The sequence below is a fragment of the Dendrobates tinctorius genome, unplaced genomic scaffold, assembly GCF_039654945.1.
Source record: "Dendrobates tinctorius isolate UK_male_01 unplaced genomic scaffold, ASM3965494v1 ptg000065l, whole genome shotgun sequence".
Classification (NCBI taxonomy): domain Eukaryota; kingdom Metazoa; phylum Chordata; class Amphibia; order Anura; family Dendrobatidae; genus Dendrobates; species Dendrobates tinctorius.
In genome coordinates, this window is record NW_027361733.1 from 26,628,679 (window position 1) to 26,642,227 (window position 13,549).

The 13,549-nt window shown below is 43.4% G+C and overlaps 1 protein-coding gene across 2 annotated transcripts in view; it reads left to right on the forward strand.

Moving 5' to 3' along the window:
• Nucleotides 1-13,549, forward strand: part of RTEL1 (regulator of telomere elongation helicase 1) — a 195,007-nt gene that overhangs the window by 99,212 nt on the left and 82,246 nt on the right. For both annotated transcript variants that reach the window (XM_073580810.1, XM_073580809.1), the window contains exon 28: nucleotides 12,501-12,708. In XM_073580810.1, coding sequence (XP_073436911.1) covers nucleotides 12,501-12,708 — 208 coding nt within the window. The remainder of the gene's footprint in view (nucleotides 1-12,500; nucleotides 12,709-13,549) is intronic.

Here is a 13,549-nt window from a genome sequence, read left to right on the forward strand (position 1 = left end):
GATCACCTATCGTAGAGACACTGTACTGAACCCAGAACTCGGCGGATGGATGTTCACGTAGCACGGGAGGTAGTCATTATTCCACAGGGGAATTTCAGCTATAGTATCCCCAAATCTAACCACCCCCTTAATCTGTCTCCATATCGATCGTACCAGACGGAGCAGAGGCAACAGTCTCAAGACATTTATTTTCCTCATTTCCAAAAAACCCAGTGGGCAACCAGTCCCTGCAGCATGAAGTAGATGACTCTCAGAATTCGGGAGGTGACCTCCAGGCATCCATGTACTTATAGCCTTGGCCTGTCCAGCTAGATAATATAAAAAGAAATCGGGTAACGCCGCCCCTCCTCCCCTCTTGGGTCTCTGTAGAGTGGTCAACTTTAGTTTAGGCCTGGCTTTCCCCCAAATAAAGGATGTGGTTTGGGAATTTAGATTAGCAAAAAAGGATTTGGGCACCAGTACCGCTCTATGTTGAAGGAAGTAGCTAAGCTTGGGGAGTAATATCATTTTAATTAAATTAATACGTCCGGCTACAGACAGTGGAACTTTACCCCAAATCACGAATTTACCTTTAACCGTCTCCAGCAATGGTTGTATATTGAGTTGTAAATCAAATTTACTACCCTTAGAGATATAAACACCCAAATATTTAAAACTGGTTACAATGGGCAGTAAGGAGAGAGTTTCAAGTCGTGGCATTGGAGCATGGGAAAGAGGCATCAAAGCAGATTTCTCCCAATTTATGTATAGGCCAGAATATTTACTAAATTTATTTATGGTAGTGATCACTCTTGTTAGGGTCTCCTCTGCTTTGTCCATAAATATCACCATATGGTCAGCATATAGGCCTATGGTATCCGTCCGACCTGCTATTTCTATACCAGCAATATCAGGGGAGGATCTTATACGAATTGCCAGCGCCTCAATAGCAAGAGCAAAAAGGGTCGGGGAAAGAGGACACCCCTGATGAGTTCCCCTATGCAGTAAGAATTATTCAGATATGGAGTTATTTACGATGACCCGGGCCTTGGGCTTCATGTACAGTCATATGTTAAAGTTTGGGCACCCCTATTAATGTTAACCTTTTTTCTTTATAACCATTTTGGTTTTTGCAACAGCTATTTCAGTTTCATATATCTAATAACTGATGGACTCAGTTATATTTCTGGATTCAAATGAGGTTTATTGTACTAACAGAAAATGTGCAATCTGCATTTAAACAAAATTTGACCGGTGCAAAAGTATGGGCACCCTTATCATTTTCTTGATTTGAAAACTCCTAACTACTTTTTACTGACTTCCTGATGCACTAAATTGGTTTTGTAACCTCATTGAGCTTTGAACTTCATAGCCAGGTGTATCAAATCATGAGAAAAGGTATTTAAGGTGGCCACTTGCAAGTAGTTCTCCTATTTGATTCTCCTATGAAGAGTGGCATCATGGGCTCCTCAAAACAACTCTCAAATGATCTGAAAACAAAGATTATTCAACATAGCTTTTCAGGGGAAGGATACAAAAAGTTGTCTCAGAGATTTAACCTGTCAGTTTCCACTGTGAGGAACATAGTAAGGAAATGGAAGAACACCGGTACAGTTCTTGTTAAGCCCAGAAGTGGCAAGCCAAGAAAAATATCAGAAAGGCAGAGAAGAAGAATGGTGAGAACAGTCAAGGACAATCCACAGACCACCTCCAAAGACCTGCAGCATCATCTTACTGCAGATGGTGTCACTGTGCATCGGTCAACAATACAGCACACTTTGCACAAGGAGAAGCTGTATGGGAGAGTGATGCGAAAGAAGCCGTTTCTGCAAGCACGCCACAAACAGAGTCGCCTGAGGTATGCAAAAGCACATTTGGACAAGCCAGTTACATTTTGGAAGAAGGTCCTGTGGACTGATGAAACAAAGATTGAGTTGTTTGGTCATACAAAAAGGCGTTATGCATGGAGGCTAAAAAACACAGCATTCCAAGAAAAACACTTGCTACCCACAGTAAAATTTGGTGGAGGTTCCATCATGCTTTGGGGCTGTGTGGCCAATGCCGGCACCGGGAATCTTGTTAAAGTTGAGGGTCGCATGGATTCCACTCCGCATCAGCAGATTCTTGACAATAATGTGCAAGAATCAGTGACGAAGTTGAAGTTACGCAGGGGATGGATATTTCAGCAAGACAATGATCCAAAACACCGCTCCAAATCTACTCAGGCATTCATGCAGAGGAACAATTACAATGTTCTGGAATGGCCATCCCAGTCCCCAGACCTGAATATCATTGAACATCTGTGGGATGATTTGAAGCGGGCTGTCCATGCTCGGCGACCATCAAACTTAACTGAACTGGAATTGTTTTGTAAACAGGAATGGTCACAAATACCTTCATCCAGGATCCAGGAACTCATTAATAGCTACAGGAAGCGACTAGAGGCTGTTATTTTTGCAAAAGGAGGATCTACGAAATATTAATGTCACTTTTATGTTGAGGTGCCCATACTTTTGCACCGGTCAAATTTTGTTAAAATGCAGATTGCACATTTTCTGTTAGTACAATAAACCTCATTTGAATCCAGAAATATAACTGAGTCCATCAGTTATTAGATATATGAAACTGAAATAGCTGTTGCAAAAACCAAAATTGTTATAAAGAAAAAAGGTTAACATTAATAGGGGTGCCCAAACTTTAACATATGACTGTATAAGACATTGACCCATTTTAGGAATCTATCTCCAAATCCGTACCTCTGCAAACATGCACGGAGAAAAGGCCATTCAAGCGAGTTAAAGGCCTTGGCCGCATCCAGTGATGCCAATGCCCATTCATTATCCGGTACCAGAGAGCTATATTGGACCACTGACTGGACACGTCTGATATTCATGGAAGTGCTCTTACCCGGCATAAAACCCGTCTGATCAGGGTGTACAAGATCTAATATAACTGAATTTACTCTTTTGGCCAAAATTTTTGTAAAAATTTTATAATCCACATTTACTAGTGATATAGGCCTGTAAGATCCACAATCTAAAGGGTCTTTCCCCTCCTTTTTAAGAACTATTATATTGGCCTCATAAAAGGACTCCGGCATGCATCCCCCCTCCCAGATCCTACGAAACACTGTCAACAAAAGGGGCGCCAGTATATCCTGATATTTCCTATATAACTCCACAGGGAACCCAGGGGCCTTCCCGGAAACCATGTCTTTTATGGCATCCTCTACCTCCTCCAGAGTAAACTCAGCATCCATAAAGGCCTGTTGGGAAGGACTTAGCGTAGAAAACTCTATGTCTAACAAATAGTTTAAACACTCCGGGCCATCCACATCCGTCTTAGAATTATACAATGAACCATAATAATCAGAAAAGCATTTTAGTATCTCCTCAGTTGAGGAAACCAACGTACCACCTGAATCACGGATTTGTAGAATTGTGTTAGTTGCATTATGCTGTCGTACTAAGTAAGCCAGAAACTTACTCGCCTGATTCCCCATTTCAAAGTAAGACTGCCGGGCAAAAAATAATTTACGCTTCGTCTTGGTGTCAGTGTAATGAGCATATAACCTTTGAGCGGTCAGCCATTCTACCCTATTACTGTTAGTTTGATCCGATATATAAGCTGCCTCCGAGTCCTTCAGACGTCGCTCCATCTCGTCATCCTCCTCCGATGTCACCCGCTTAATGTGAGAAATCGTACAGGATAGACAGCCCCGTAGATAGGCTTTGAGAGCATCCCAAAATAAATTAATATTTCGGGGTTCGGGGTGGGACGAGACGAAGCAACGTAACTGATCTATCGTTCTATCAGGGGGTGTTATCAACTTCAGCCAACAAGGATTCAGCTTCCGTGCTATCCTATTAGTCAATGTCCCGTATTTAAGCTTTAGAATAATTGGACTATGATCTGAAATCCCCCTGCCTCCATGTTTAATATCATCCACCCACGCCGCCAGACTGCTGGACCCGAAAATGTAATCTATGCGAGACAGTGAACGTTTGGTGGAGGAATGGCAAGTGTACTCCCTTGTCTCTGGATGGCGCATTCTCCATAGATCTAGCCACCCACTACCCGCCATGAATTGTGACAGTTGGGATGTGCCCGGGGGGGGGGGACCCCACCCTGTATTCCATCGCCCAGTCTCAGTTTATCAAGATGGCTGTTCATGACCAAATTAAAATCTCCCATACAGATGACATGTGCGTCTGGGTAATTTAAAGCAAAGCTCAATGCCTTCTGAACAATTGATATATTGGCTGGAGGGGGATTGTAAATACAAAGAGTGACATATTTCTGAGAGTTAATTAGCGCGTGTACGAACACAAATCGTCCCTCGGGGTCTCTCCGGGCCTTCCCGGCCTCCCACCGAACATCCTTATGAATTAACAGAGAAACTCCCCTTGAGTAGCTTGTGTGAAAAGCATGTATAAACCATTGCACCCACGGTTTCTGTACCCACCGAACTGTATCTCTAGTCAGGTGCATCTCTACCAGGGCCACAATGTGAGGACGGTAATGTCTGATTTGTGAGAACACCTTAATTTTCTTTCGAGGGGTTTTTATGCCTCTTACATTCCAGGTCATACAAATCAGCTCAGAACCCATTCCCGTCTATCTGAATATGGTGCATAATGGTGCCCGAACCAGGTGCAGAGAGCCCACACAGATAACAGAATTTGGCGTCGGCTGCGGCCTTCATCTAAACAACTATAAAAATTAAAACTTTTGAAAAAGAAAAAGCAAAACAGGAACCTAGTAACATAGGTGTATAGTCTTACGCCCCCATCAAAAGATAAACAAGGGGATACCATCACTGAGTACAGCATCCGGTATAGCTGGTATCTGGGAACTCGCCGGTAGAGCTCCAATTAGATCGTTAATTGAGAGAATCTGAAGTAACAGCCGCCACACTAGGACTCCCTCACAGGGGATCCCCCATGGGACCGCAGCCACTCAATCGCCTCTGCCGGATCTGTAAAAAATACGGAGGAACCCTCATGGACCACTCGGAGCCGGGCCGGATATATCATCGAATATACAATGTTCCTGTCTCTAAGTCGCCTCTTGACCTCGGAGAACTGCGCCCGTTGCTTCTGCAGCTCCACGAAGAAATCCGGAAAGATGGAAACGACAGCATTGTTGAATTTAATAGGACTTTTCAGGCGTGCAAGAGCAGTGTGGTATCTCTGTCCTTGCAGTTGAGCAGGCGTGCCAGGAATGGTCAAGGTGGGGCCCCTGGAGGCAGGGGTCTTGTAGGGACCCTGTGAGCTCTGTCAACGGCGAACATTGAGGAGAATTCGTCCCCCAGGGAGGTCTTATGCCCATCCTCCAGAAACTGCTCAGGATGCTGTCCTTCCGAGCGCTCAGGTAGTCCAACAATACGGATATTATTCTGGCGCATTCTGTTTTCTAAATCATCTGCTTTCTGCTTCCAAGCATTCATGGAGCCCGCCACCTTCGTTAATTTAGTCTCCATAGGTGCAATGGTATCTTCCACCTTAGACACCCTCATCTTCACCTCCGTAATGCGCCCCTTCATGGCCTGCATATCCTGACGGAGTCTCCCCACCTCTGTGTAAACATCCTCAATTTTCTCCGTCAGGGATGTCCTGGTCAATGAGAGAGCCTGCATCAACTGCTCAGATGCCTGTTTAAGGGTCAGTTCTTCCTGTTCCATCTCCTCGCACCCAGACTGGTGAATTTTGCGCTGAACTTGAGAGGATGTGCTCCTATTATGCCGCGCACTTTCAGCGGAGTCAGGTCTAACAAACTCCTTCAATTTTTCCGCCGCTCCCGACCCTTTAAGTCGGCTCATGATTGTCTGCGGTGCGTTCTGCCACGGAGTGCCCAGGGGGTCCCTGCGTCCAAGGGGGTCCAGCCAGCCGCAAGTAAGTCACCAGGAGAGGGTCTAGGGATCCGGATTTGTCAGGATTAAGAGGAGCTCTCTTCACCAGCGTCCTCTCCCGTTCACGGCATAGCCACGCCCGAAAATGAAAATTTTGGGGCTATTGCAACATTTTTGTGGAAAATAACAAATTTTTCATTTTTTTTATTCCTACTTTCTTAGAATTCTTGTGAAGCACTTGAAGGGTAAACAAACTTCCTAAATATGGTTTTGAATGCCTTGGAGGGTGCAGTTTTTAACCCCTTTCTGACATCAGACATACTATCCCGTCCATGGGACCCGGGACCCTATGCCCATGGACGGGATAGTACGTCTAGCGCGATCAGCGGCGCTCACGTGGTGAGCGCCGCTGATTGCGGCTGGGTGTCAGCTGATTATCACAGCTGACACCCGGCACAATGTGTCAGGGGCGGTCACGGACCACCCCCGACACGTTAACCCCTTGCACAGCGCGATCAAACACGATCGCGGTGTACCGGGGTTAAAGGGAAGCATCGGCAGGGAGGGGGCTCCCTCCGTGCTTCCCTGAGCCCCCCACAGCAGCGCAATGTGCAGCGCTGCTGCAGGTCCCCGAATCCAAGATGGCGACGGGGACCTTCGGGGGCCTGCAAGGAGCTGGCTTCCTCAGTGCCTGCAAAGCGCAGGCACGAGGAAGCCTTGTGCAGTGCCTGTGACAGATCGCTGATCTGTCACAGCCTGTGATGTGACAGATTGCTGATCTGTCACAGGACAGTGATATCCCACCTGGGACAATGTAATAAGGTTGAAAAAAAAAATGTGTAAAAATAATTTTAAAAAAATAGCTAAATAAATTAATAAAAAAAAAAAAAATATCCCCTAATAAATTCATTTTTTGGAATAAAAAAAACCCCAAACCAATAAAAGTACACATATTTGGTATCGCCGCGTCCATAACGACCCGCCCTATAAAACTGTCCCATTAGTTAACCCCTTTATTGAACTCCTTAAAAAATAAAAAACGAAGCAAAAAATAATGATTTATTATCATACCGCCGAACAAAAAGTGCAATAACGCGCGATCAAAAAGACGCATATAAATAACCATGGTACCGCCGAAAACGTCATCTTGTCCCGCAAAAAATGAGCCACACACAGCATCATCAGAGAAAAAATAAAAAAGTTATAGCTCGCAGAATAAAGCGATGCAAAAATAATTATTTTGTATATAAAATTGTTTTCATTGCATAAAAGCGCCAAAACATAAAAAAGCTTAGGCATAAATGAGCTATCGCTGTAACCGTACCGACCCGAAGAATAAAACTGCTTTATCAATTTTACCACACGTGGAACGTTGTAAACGCACCCCCCAAAAGAAATTCATGAAACGCTGGTTTTTGTTCATTCTGCGTCCCAAAAATAGGATTAAAAAGCGATCAAAAATGTCACGTACCCGAAAATGGTACCAATAAAAACGTCAACTCGTCCTGCAAAAATAAGACCTCACATGACTCGGTGGGACAAAATATGGAAAAATGTGGTGATGCAAAAACTATTTTTACAATAAAAAGCGTCTTTTAGTGTGTGACAGCTGCCAAATATAAAAACCCGCCATAAATAGTAAATCAAACCCCTCGTTATCACCCCCTTAGTTAGGATAAAATTAAAAGAAAATGTATTTATTTCCATTTTCCCATTAGGGTTAGGGCTAGAGTTAGGGCTGAGATTAGGGTTAGGGGTGTGTTGGGGGTTAGGGTTGGAGTTAGAATTGGGGGGTTTCCACTGTTTAGGCACATCAGGTGCTCTCCAAATGCAACATGGCGTCTGATCTAAATTCCAGCCAATTCTGCATTGAAAAAGTCAAATGGTGCTCCTTCCAAGCTCTGCCATGCGCTCAATCAGTGTTTTACCCTCACATATAGGGTATCAGCCTACTCAGGACAAATTGCAAAACAACTTTTGGGGTCCAATTTCTCCTGTTACCCTTAGGAAAATAAAAAATTTGGGGGAAAATATCATTTTTGTGGAAAAAATTATTTTTTTATTTTCAAGCCCGGGCTTTCTAAACTTCTGCGAAGCACTTGGGGGTTCCAAGTGCTCACCACACATCTAGGTAAGTTCTTTAGGGGGTCTAATTTCCAAAATGGGGTTACTTTTGGGGGGTTTCCACTGTTTAGGTACATCAGGGGCTCTCCAAAAGCAACATGACACCCGCAGACCATTCCATCAAAGTCTGCTTTCCAAAACGTCACTACTTCCCTTCCGAACCCCGACGTGGGCCCATACAGTAGTTTTCTCCCACATATGGGGTATCAGGGTACTCAGGACATATTGGACAACAACTTTTGGAGTCCAATTTCTCCTGTTACCCTTGGGAAAATAAAAAAATTGGTGACTAAAAGATCATGTTTGTGGAAAAAATAAAAAAAATTTATTTTCACGCCCGGGCGTTATAAACTTCTGTGAAGCACTGGGGGGTTCAAAGTGCTCCCCACACATCTAGATAAGTTCCTTGGGGGGTCTAGTTTCCAAAATGGTGTCATTTGTGGGGGGGTTTCCACTGTTTTGGTACATCAGGGGCTTTCCAAACGCGACATGGTGTCCGATCACAATTGCAGCCAAAAACGTCAAATGGCGCTGCTTCCCTTCCGAGCTCTGCCATGCGCCAAAATAGTGGTTTACCCCCACATGTGGGGTATCAGCGTACTCAGGACAAATTGCCTAATAACTTTTAGGGTCCTGTTACCTTTGGGAAAATAAAAATTGGGGTGAAAAAACCTTTTTTTGGAAAAAATATGATTTTTTTAATTGTACCACTGTACGTTATAAACTTCTGTGAAGCCTTTGTGGGTTCAAAGTTCTCACCACATAACTAGATAAGTTCCTTGTGGGGTCTAGTTTCCAAAATGGGGTCACTTGTGGGGGGGTTTCCACTGCTTAGGTACATCAGTGGCTCTCCAAATGTGACATGGCGTCCGATCTGAATTCCAGCCAATTTTGCATTGAAAAAGTCAAATGGCGCTCCTTCCCTTCTGAGCTCTGCCATGCGCCGAAACAGTGGTTCCCCCCCACATATCAGGTATCAGCGTACTCAGGACAAATTGCACAATAACTATTGCAGTGCAATTTCTCCTGTTACCCTTGGTAAAATAAAAAAAATTGAACCTGAAGTATTTTTTTTGTGAAAAAAAGTTAAATGTTCATTTTTTTTAAATATTCAAAAAATTCCTGTGACGCACCTGAAGGGTTAATAAACTTCTTGAATGTGATTTTGAGCACCTTAAGGGGTGCAGTTTTTAGAATGGTGTCTCTTTTGGGTATTTTCTATCATATAGACCCCTCAAAGTGGCTTCAAATGTGATGTGGTCCGTAAAAATAAAATGGTGTTGCAAAAATGAGAAATCGCTGGTCAACTTTTAACCCTTATAACTTCCTAACAAAAAAAATTTTGGTTCCAAAATTGTGCTGATGTAAAGTAAACATGTGGGAAATGTTACTCATTAAGTTTTTTGTGTGCCACATCTCTGTGATTTTTAAGGGAATAAAAATTCAAAGTTGGAAAATTGCGATATTTTCAAAATTTTCGCCAAATTTCCGTTTTTTTTACAAATGCAAGTTATTTGAATGAAATTTTACTACTAGTATGAAGTAAAATATGTCACGAGAAAACAATGTCAGAATCACCGGGATCCATGGAAGCGTTTCAGAGTTATTACCTCATAAAGGGACAGTGGTCAGAATTGTAAAAATTGGCCCGGTCATGAATGTGCAAACCACCCTTGGGGGTGAATGGGTTAAAATGGTGTCACTTTTGGACGTTCATTTTACATATAGGCCCCCAAAAGTCAGTTCAAATGCTAACATTTTAACTCTTCTACATTTTTCACAGGAATTTTTTTTAAAAATTATGTTGATGTACTAAGATTAAAGGGAATCTGTCACCGTATTTGTGGCCTATAAGCTGCGGCCACCGCCATCAGAGGCCTATCTACATCATTCTGTAATGCTGTAGATAAACCCCCAATGTAACCTGAAAGATAAGAAAAACAAGTTAGATTATACTCACCAGGGGGCGTCGTCCGGTGCAGTGGGTGTCGCGGTGCGGTCCGGCGCCTCCCATCTTCTAGCGATGCCGTCCTCCTCCTTGCTTCTCCCTCGGCTCCTGCGTAGGTGTACTTTATCTGCCCTGTTGAGGGCAGAGTAAAGTACTGCAGTGCGCAGGCGCTGGACCTCTCTGACCTTTCCCGGCGCCTGCGCACTGCAGTACTCTGCTCTGCCCTCAACAGCGCAGAGTAAGTACACCTGCGCAGGAGCCACGGCAGAAGCAAGGAGGAGGACGTCATCACTAGAAGATGGGAGGCGCTGGACCGTGACACCCATCAGACCAGACCGAATCCCCGGGTGGGTATAATCTAATTCGTTTTTCTTTCAGGTTACATCGGGGGCTTATCTACAGCTTTACAGAATGCTGTAGATAAGCCCCTGATGGCTATGGCCGCAGCTTATAGGCCAAAACTGAGGTGACGGATTCCCTTTAAGTGCTGCTCAACATTTATGTATTTATTCACTTGGGAATCCATAAATATCTGATAGATGGTGGTGGGTCACCTCGAGAGAGTTGGGGGTCCACCATACAAGAAGCCCCCAGGCTGGGTGGAGAGGTGAATGTGCAGTTCTGGATTTCTCCACTTCACATAGTGGAGCAGTATCAGAAAGCCACCATTCCTCCCATGAGTGAGGTTAATACAAAGAGCTCGACAACCTTCTTTTCACACTTTGGTCTGTAACGAAGCAAGAGGACTTGATCTACATCTAGAGGAAAGAAGTCCGCACCGTGATGGGTTATAAGCAGCAAGATCCTGTTTTTTGCTTTGATTAGATCCATTATTTTTTTATAGCAACATTAAAAACCTTTTACAGATATGTCAGAAGATGCAATCGACAATGTTCTAAAGGCCCTTTTACATTTAGCGATGCACCAGCGATCCGACCAGCGATACCACCCGGTCAGGATCGCTGGTGCATCGCTAATGATCGCTAGTGAGCTTCACACAGGAAGATCTCACAGCGATGCAGCAGCGACGCAGCGGACGATACTTACCTTTCACACACAGCGATCCAGACGTCCTCCCGCCCGCATCCAGCGTCGCTCGTCTCACACAGCAGGAAGCCCAGCAGGAAGCAGACGACGAGAAATGGAGCCGCCCGATCTTGCGCGATCAGCGACAGCCAGCGGGGGAGCCAGTCGGAGGTAAGTATCACACATAGCGATATCGCTAGCAATATCGCTATAACGTCACAAAATCAGTGACGTTTTAGCGATATTGCTAGTGATATCGCTATGTGTAAAGCCCCCTTTAGACAAGTCTCCCACCAGTTATTAAAAGAAGAGGCCCCTCGTTTTAAGTCCCAGGCAGTTCACAGCACTTTACAATGCTATCTTTTACCAGGACTTCATAAAAAATAATGGGTTAACAAAGTAAGAAAGGGAAAAAAAAGCAAAGTTACAGTAAAAACTCCCAGAATTTTAAATGCGGTCATCTCATTTTGACAGGGATATGATCTCAGGTTTATAATATACAATGGAGGTCTACAGAGTATACATTCATGTACAAAAATGAGAATCATGACCGATCATGCAAACACTTGACTGCACTTTAGATTACACTGAGATAGCTTTGTCATGTTTTGCCATCTATCAGTTTAGTAGCCATAAAGGTAAATGTCAGTACTTTAAATTCCTATGTCTGATTACTTTGAGTCATATTGCACAGCGGAGGGGAGTGGGGTTGTAATGAAAAGAATAAGAAATGGAATGTGGAAGAATACGGTAAATATGGAATATTTGCCTGTTCTGAGGTTATTTGCTCCCATTATTGAGAGAAGTCATTGAGCTCCACCCTTTAGAGCATACTGACCTTGGCATCTAGGAGGGCTTCTGGAATGCCAGTATTCAGGTCTTTGCATCATTTAGTAGGTTTTTACTAGGGGCAATTTGAGTCTTAGTGCTGTATTGTCAGGTTGATGCAAGACAGTTATTGAGGAAGAAATCTCTCTAAAAAAGTTTTACCTCGTATAAGGGTCGGAATGTGATGGCTTTGAAAGTGATAGAAAGAGTTTATCCTTGATTCATAAAGCCTTTTTTGCCTATTTTCTAGTATAAAACTGCTTGAAATGTCGCCTATTTTTGCACTCACAAAGTTGATGAAAGATTTTGTTGAGTTTACTACAGTTCCTCAAACTTTCTGAAAAAAAATGGGCACAATTGCGACAGGTCATATGGCCAAGCGTATGACCACAAAGTTGACAGAATTTACGCCACAGAAAAGTGGAGTAAGTTATGACAGAAGTGTATTCCAGTGCCTAACTGGGACCTCATTTATGGTGGTGGAACTTGGCAATTGAAAGATGCGCAGATTCATTAAGAGTCGCATCTTATTCCAGCACAAAGTTCATCAAGACTGGTGTACAAAATGCGAAAGCTGTACAGCGATGATCAAATTCCAGGGGTTGGGGTAGAGAATGTATGGAAACAGATAATGGCTGTGACTACCAACTTTTTGAAGGTGGCAGGACAGGAGGTGCCTTTAAGAAGTGATAATCTCAGAGACCGCTATCATGTATTTCTTAGCTTGGCATTATCCTTTTGCAGACTCTAGAAGACAGTTCTCCGCCAAGCAAGAAGATGAGCCGCGCGTCGATGTTCATGCATTCCGTGAAGCAATGTCTCAGTCAGGAGAGCTACAACCTCTTTATGGCGGCTTTAACAGAGTACAAGAAAAGTGATGACCTGAAGAGCCTCATTACGAAATTATGCAACTTTTTCTGCCAAGAATCAGGGAAGCATTTCCTGATGAGAGGTGAGGTCCTCTGCCAACAGGTGGTAAGTTTGCTATAGTGCATGGCCAATTTCCAGTATTAGCTTACCCCCTTCCAGAAATTCTCTGTACAAGTGCAAGAAATTGGATGAACGAGCTGAGCTGCCATTTTTAGTACTCCGATCAGTAGGACTTAGGCTGAATTTAGCCAGTTGTTGTATTCATCAGTCCTGTGTACTCTGCAAAGTGCAGACATATCTGGCTCAATCTGCATCTCCCTGTGCTTGTTGGCATCGCGGCTAGGTGCAGCAGCTGCCTGCTATTACATACACTATTGGTCTCTGTAAAATGGGAAAAACTAGTGCATTCTTGCAAACTATTTGAAGATCCATATGGACAATTGCCCATGTGCACTGGCACGTACGCTAACATGGTAAGCATGTTGTCTGTGGCACACAAGGAAAGCGAGCTGACCGAAAACATGGCCATCTAAACAAAGCCTTTTATAGTATTCCATCATGTTCATACAGGTGATCGAAAGACTGCATGTTGAAGTCCCTGGCCTAGTAGGATTAAAAACAAGTTTTGAAAATAAATCAAACTTACTAAAAAAAAAAAAAAAAAAAAAAAGAAAAGCGCAAACTGTAAAAGTTGAAATCACTCTTTCCAATGTGTTTACATATAAAATCTAAGTTAAAAAAAAATAAATTAAATTTCCTGTTATTTGACCCCTGTGATAAACATCTTTTAAAAAGGTGGTATGTACAAAAAAAAATGGTGCAATGCCTGTCCCCAAAAAGATAGCCTAGACATCGATATAGCGATAGAAAAATTGTTATACGTAATATGATGACATGTCAAACATGACCGCAGTGTACCGGGG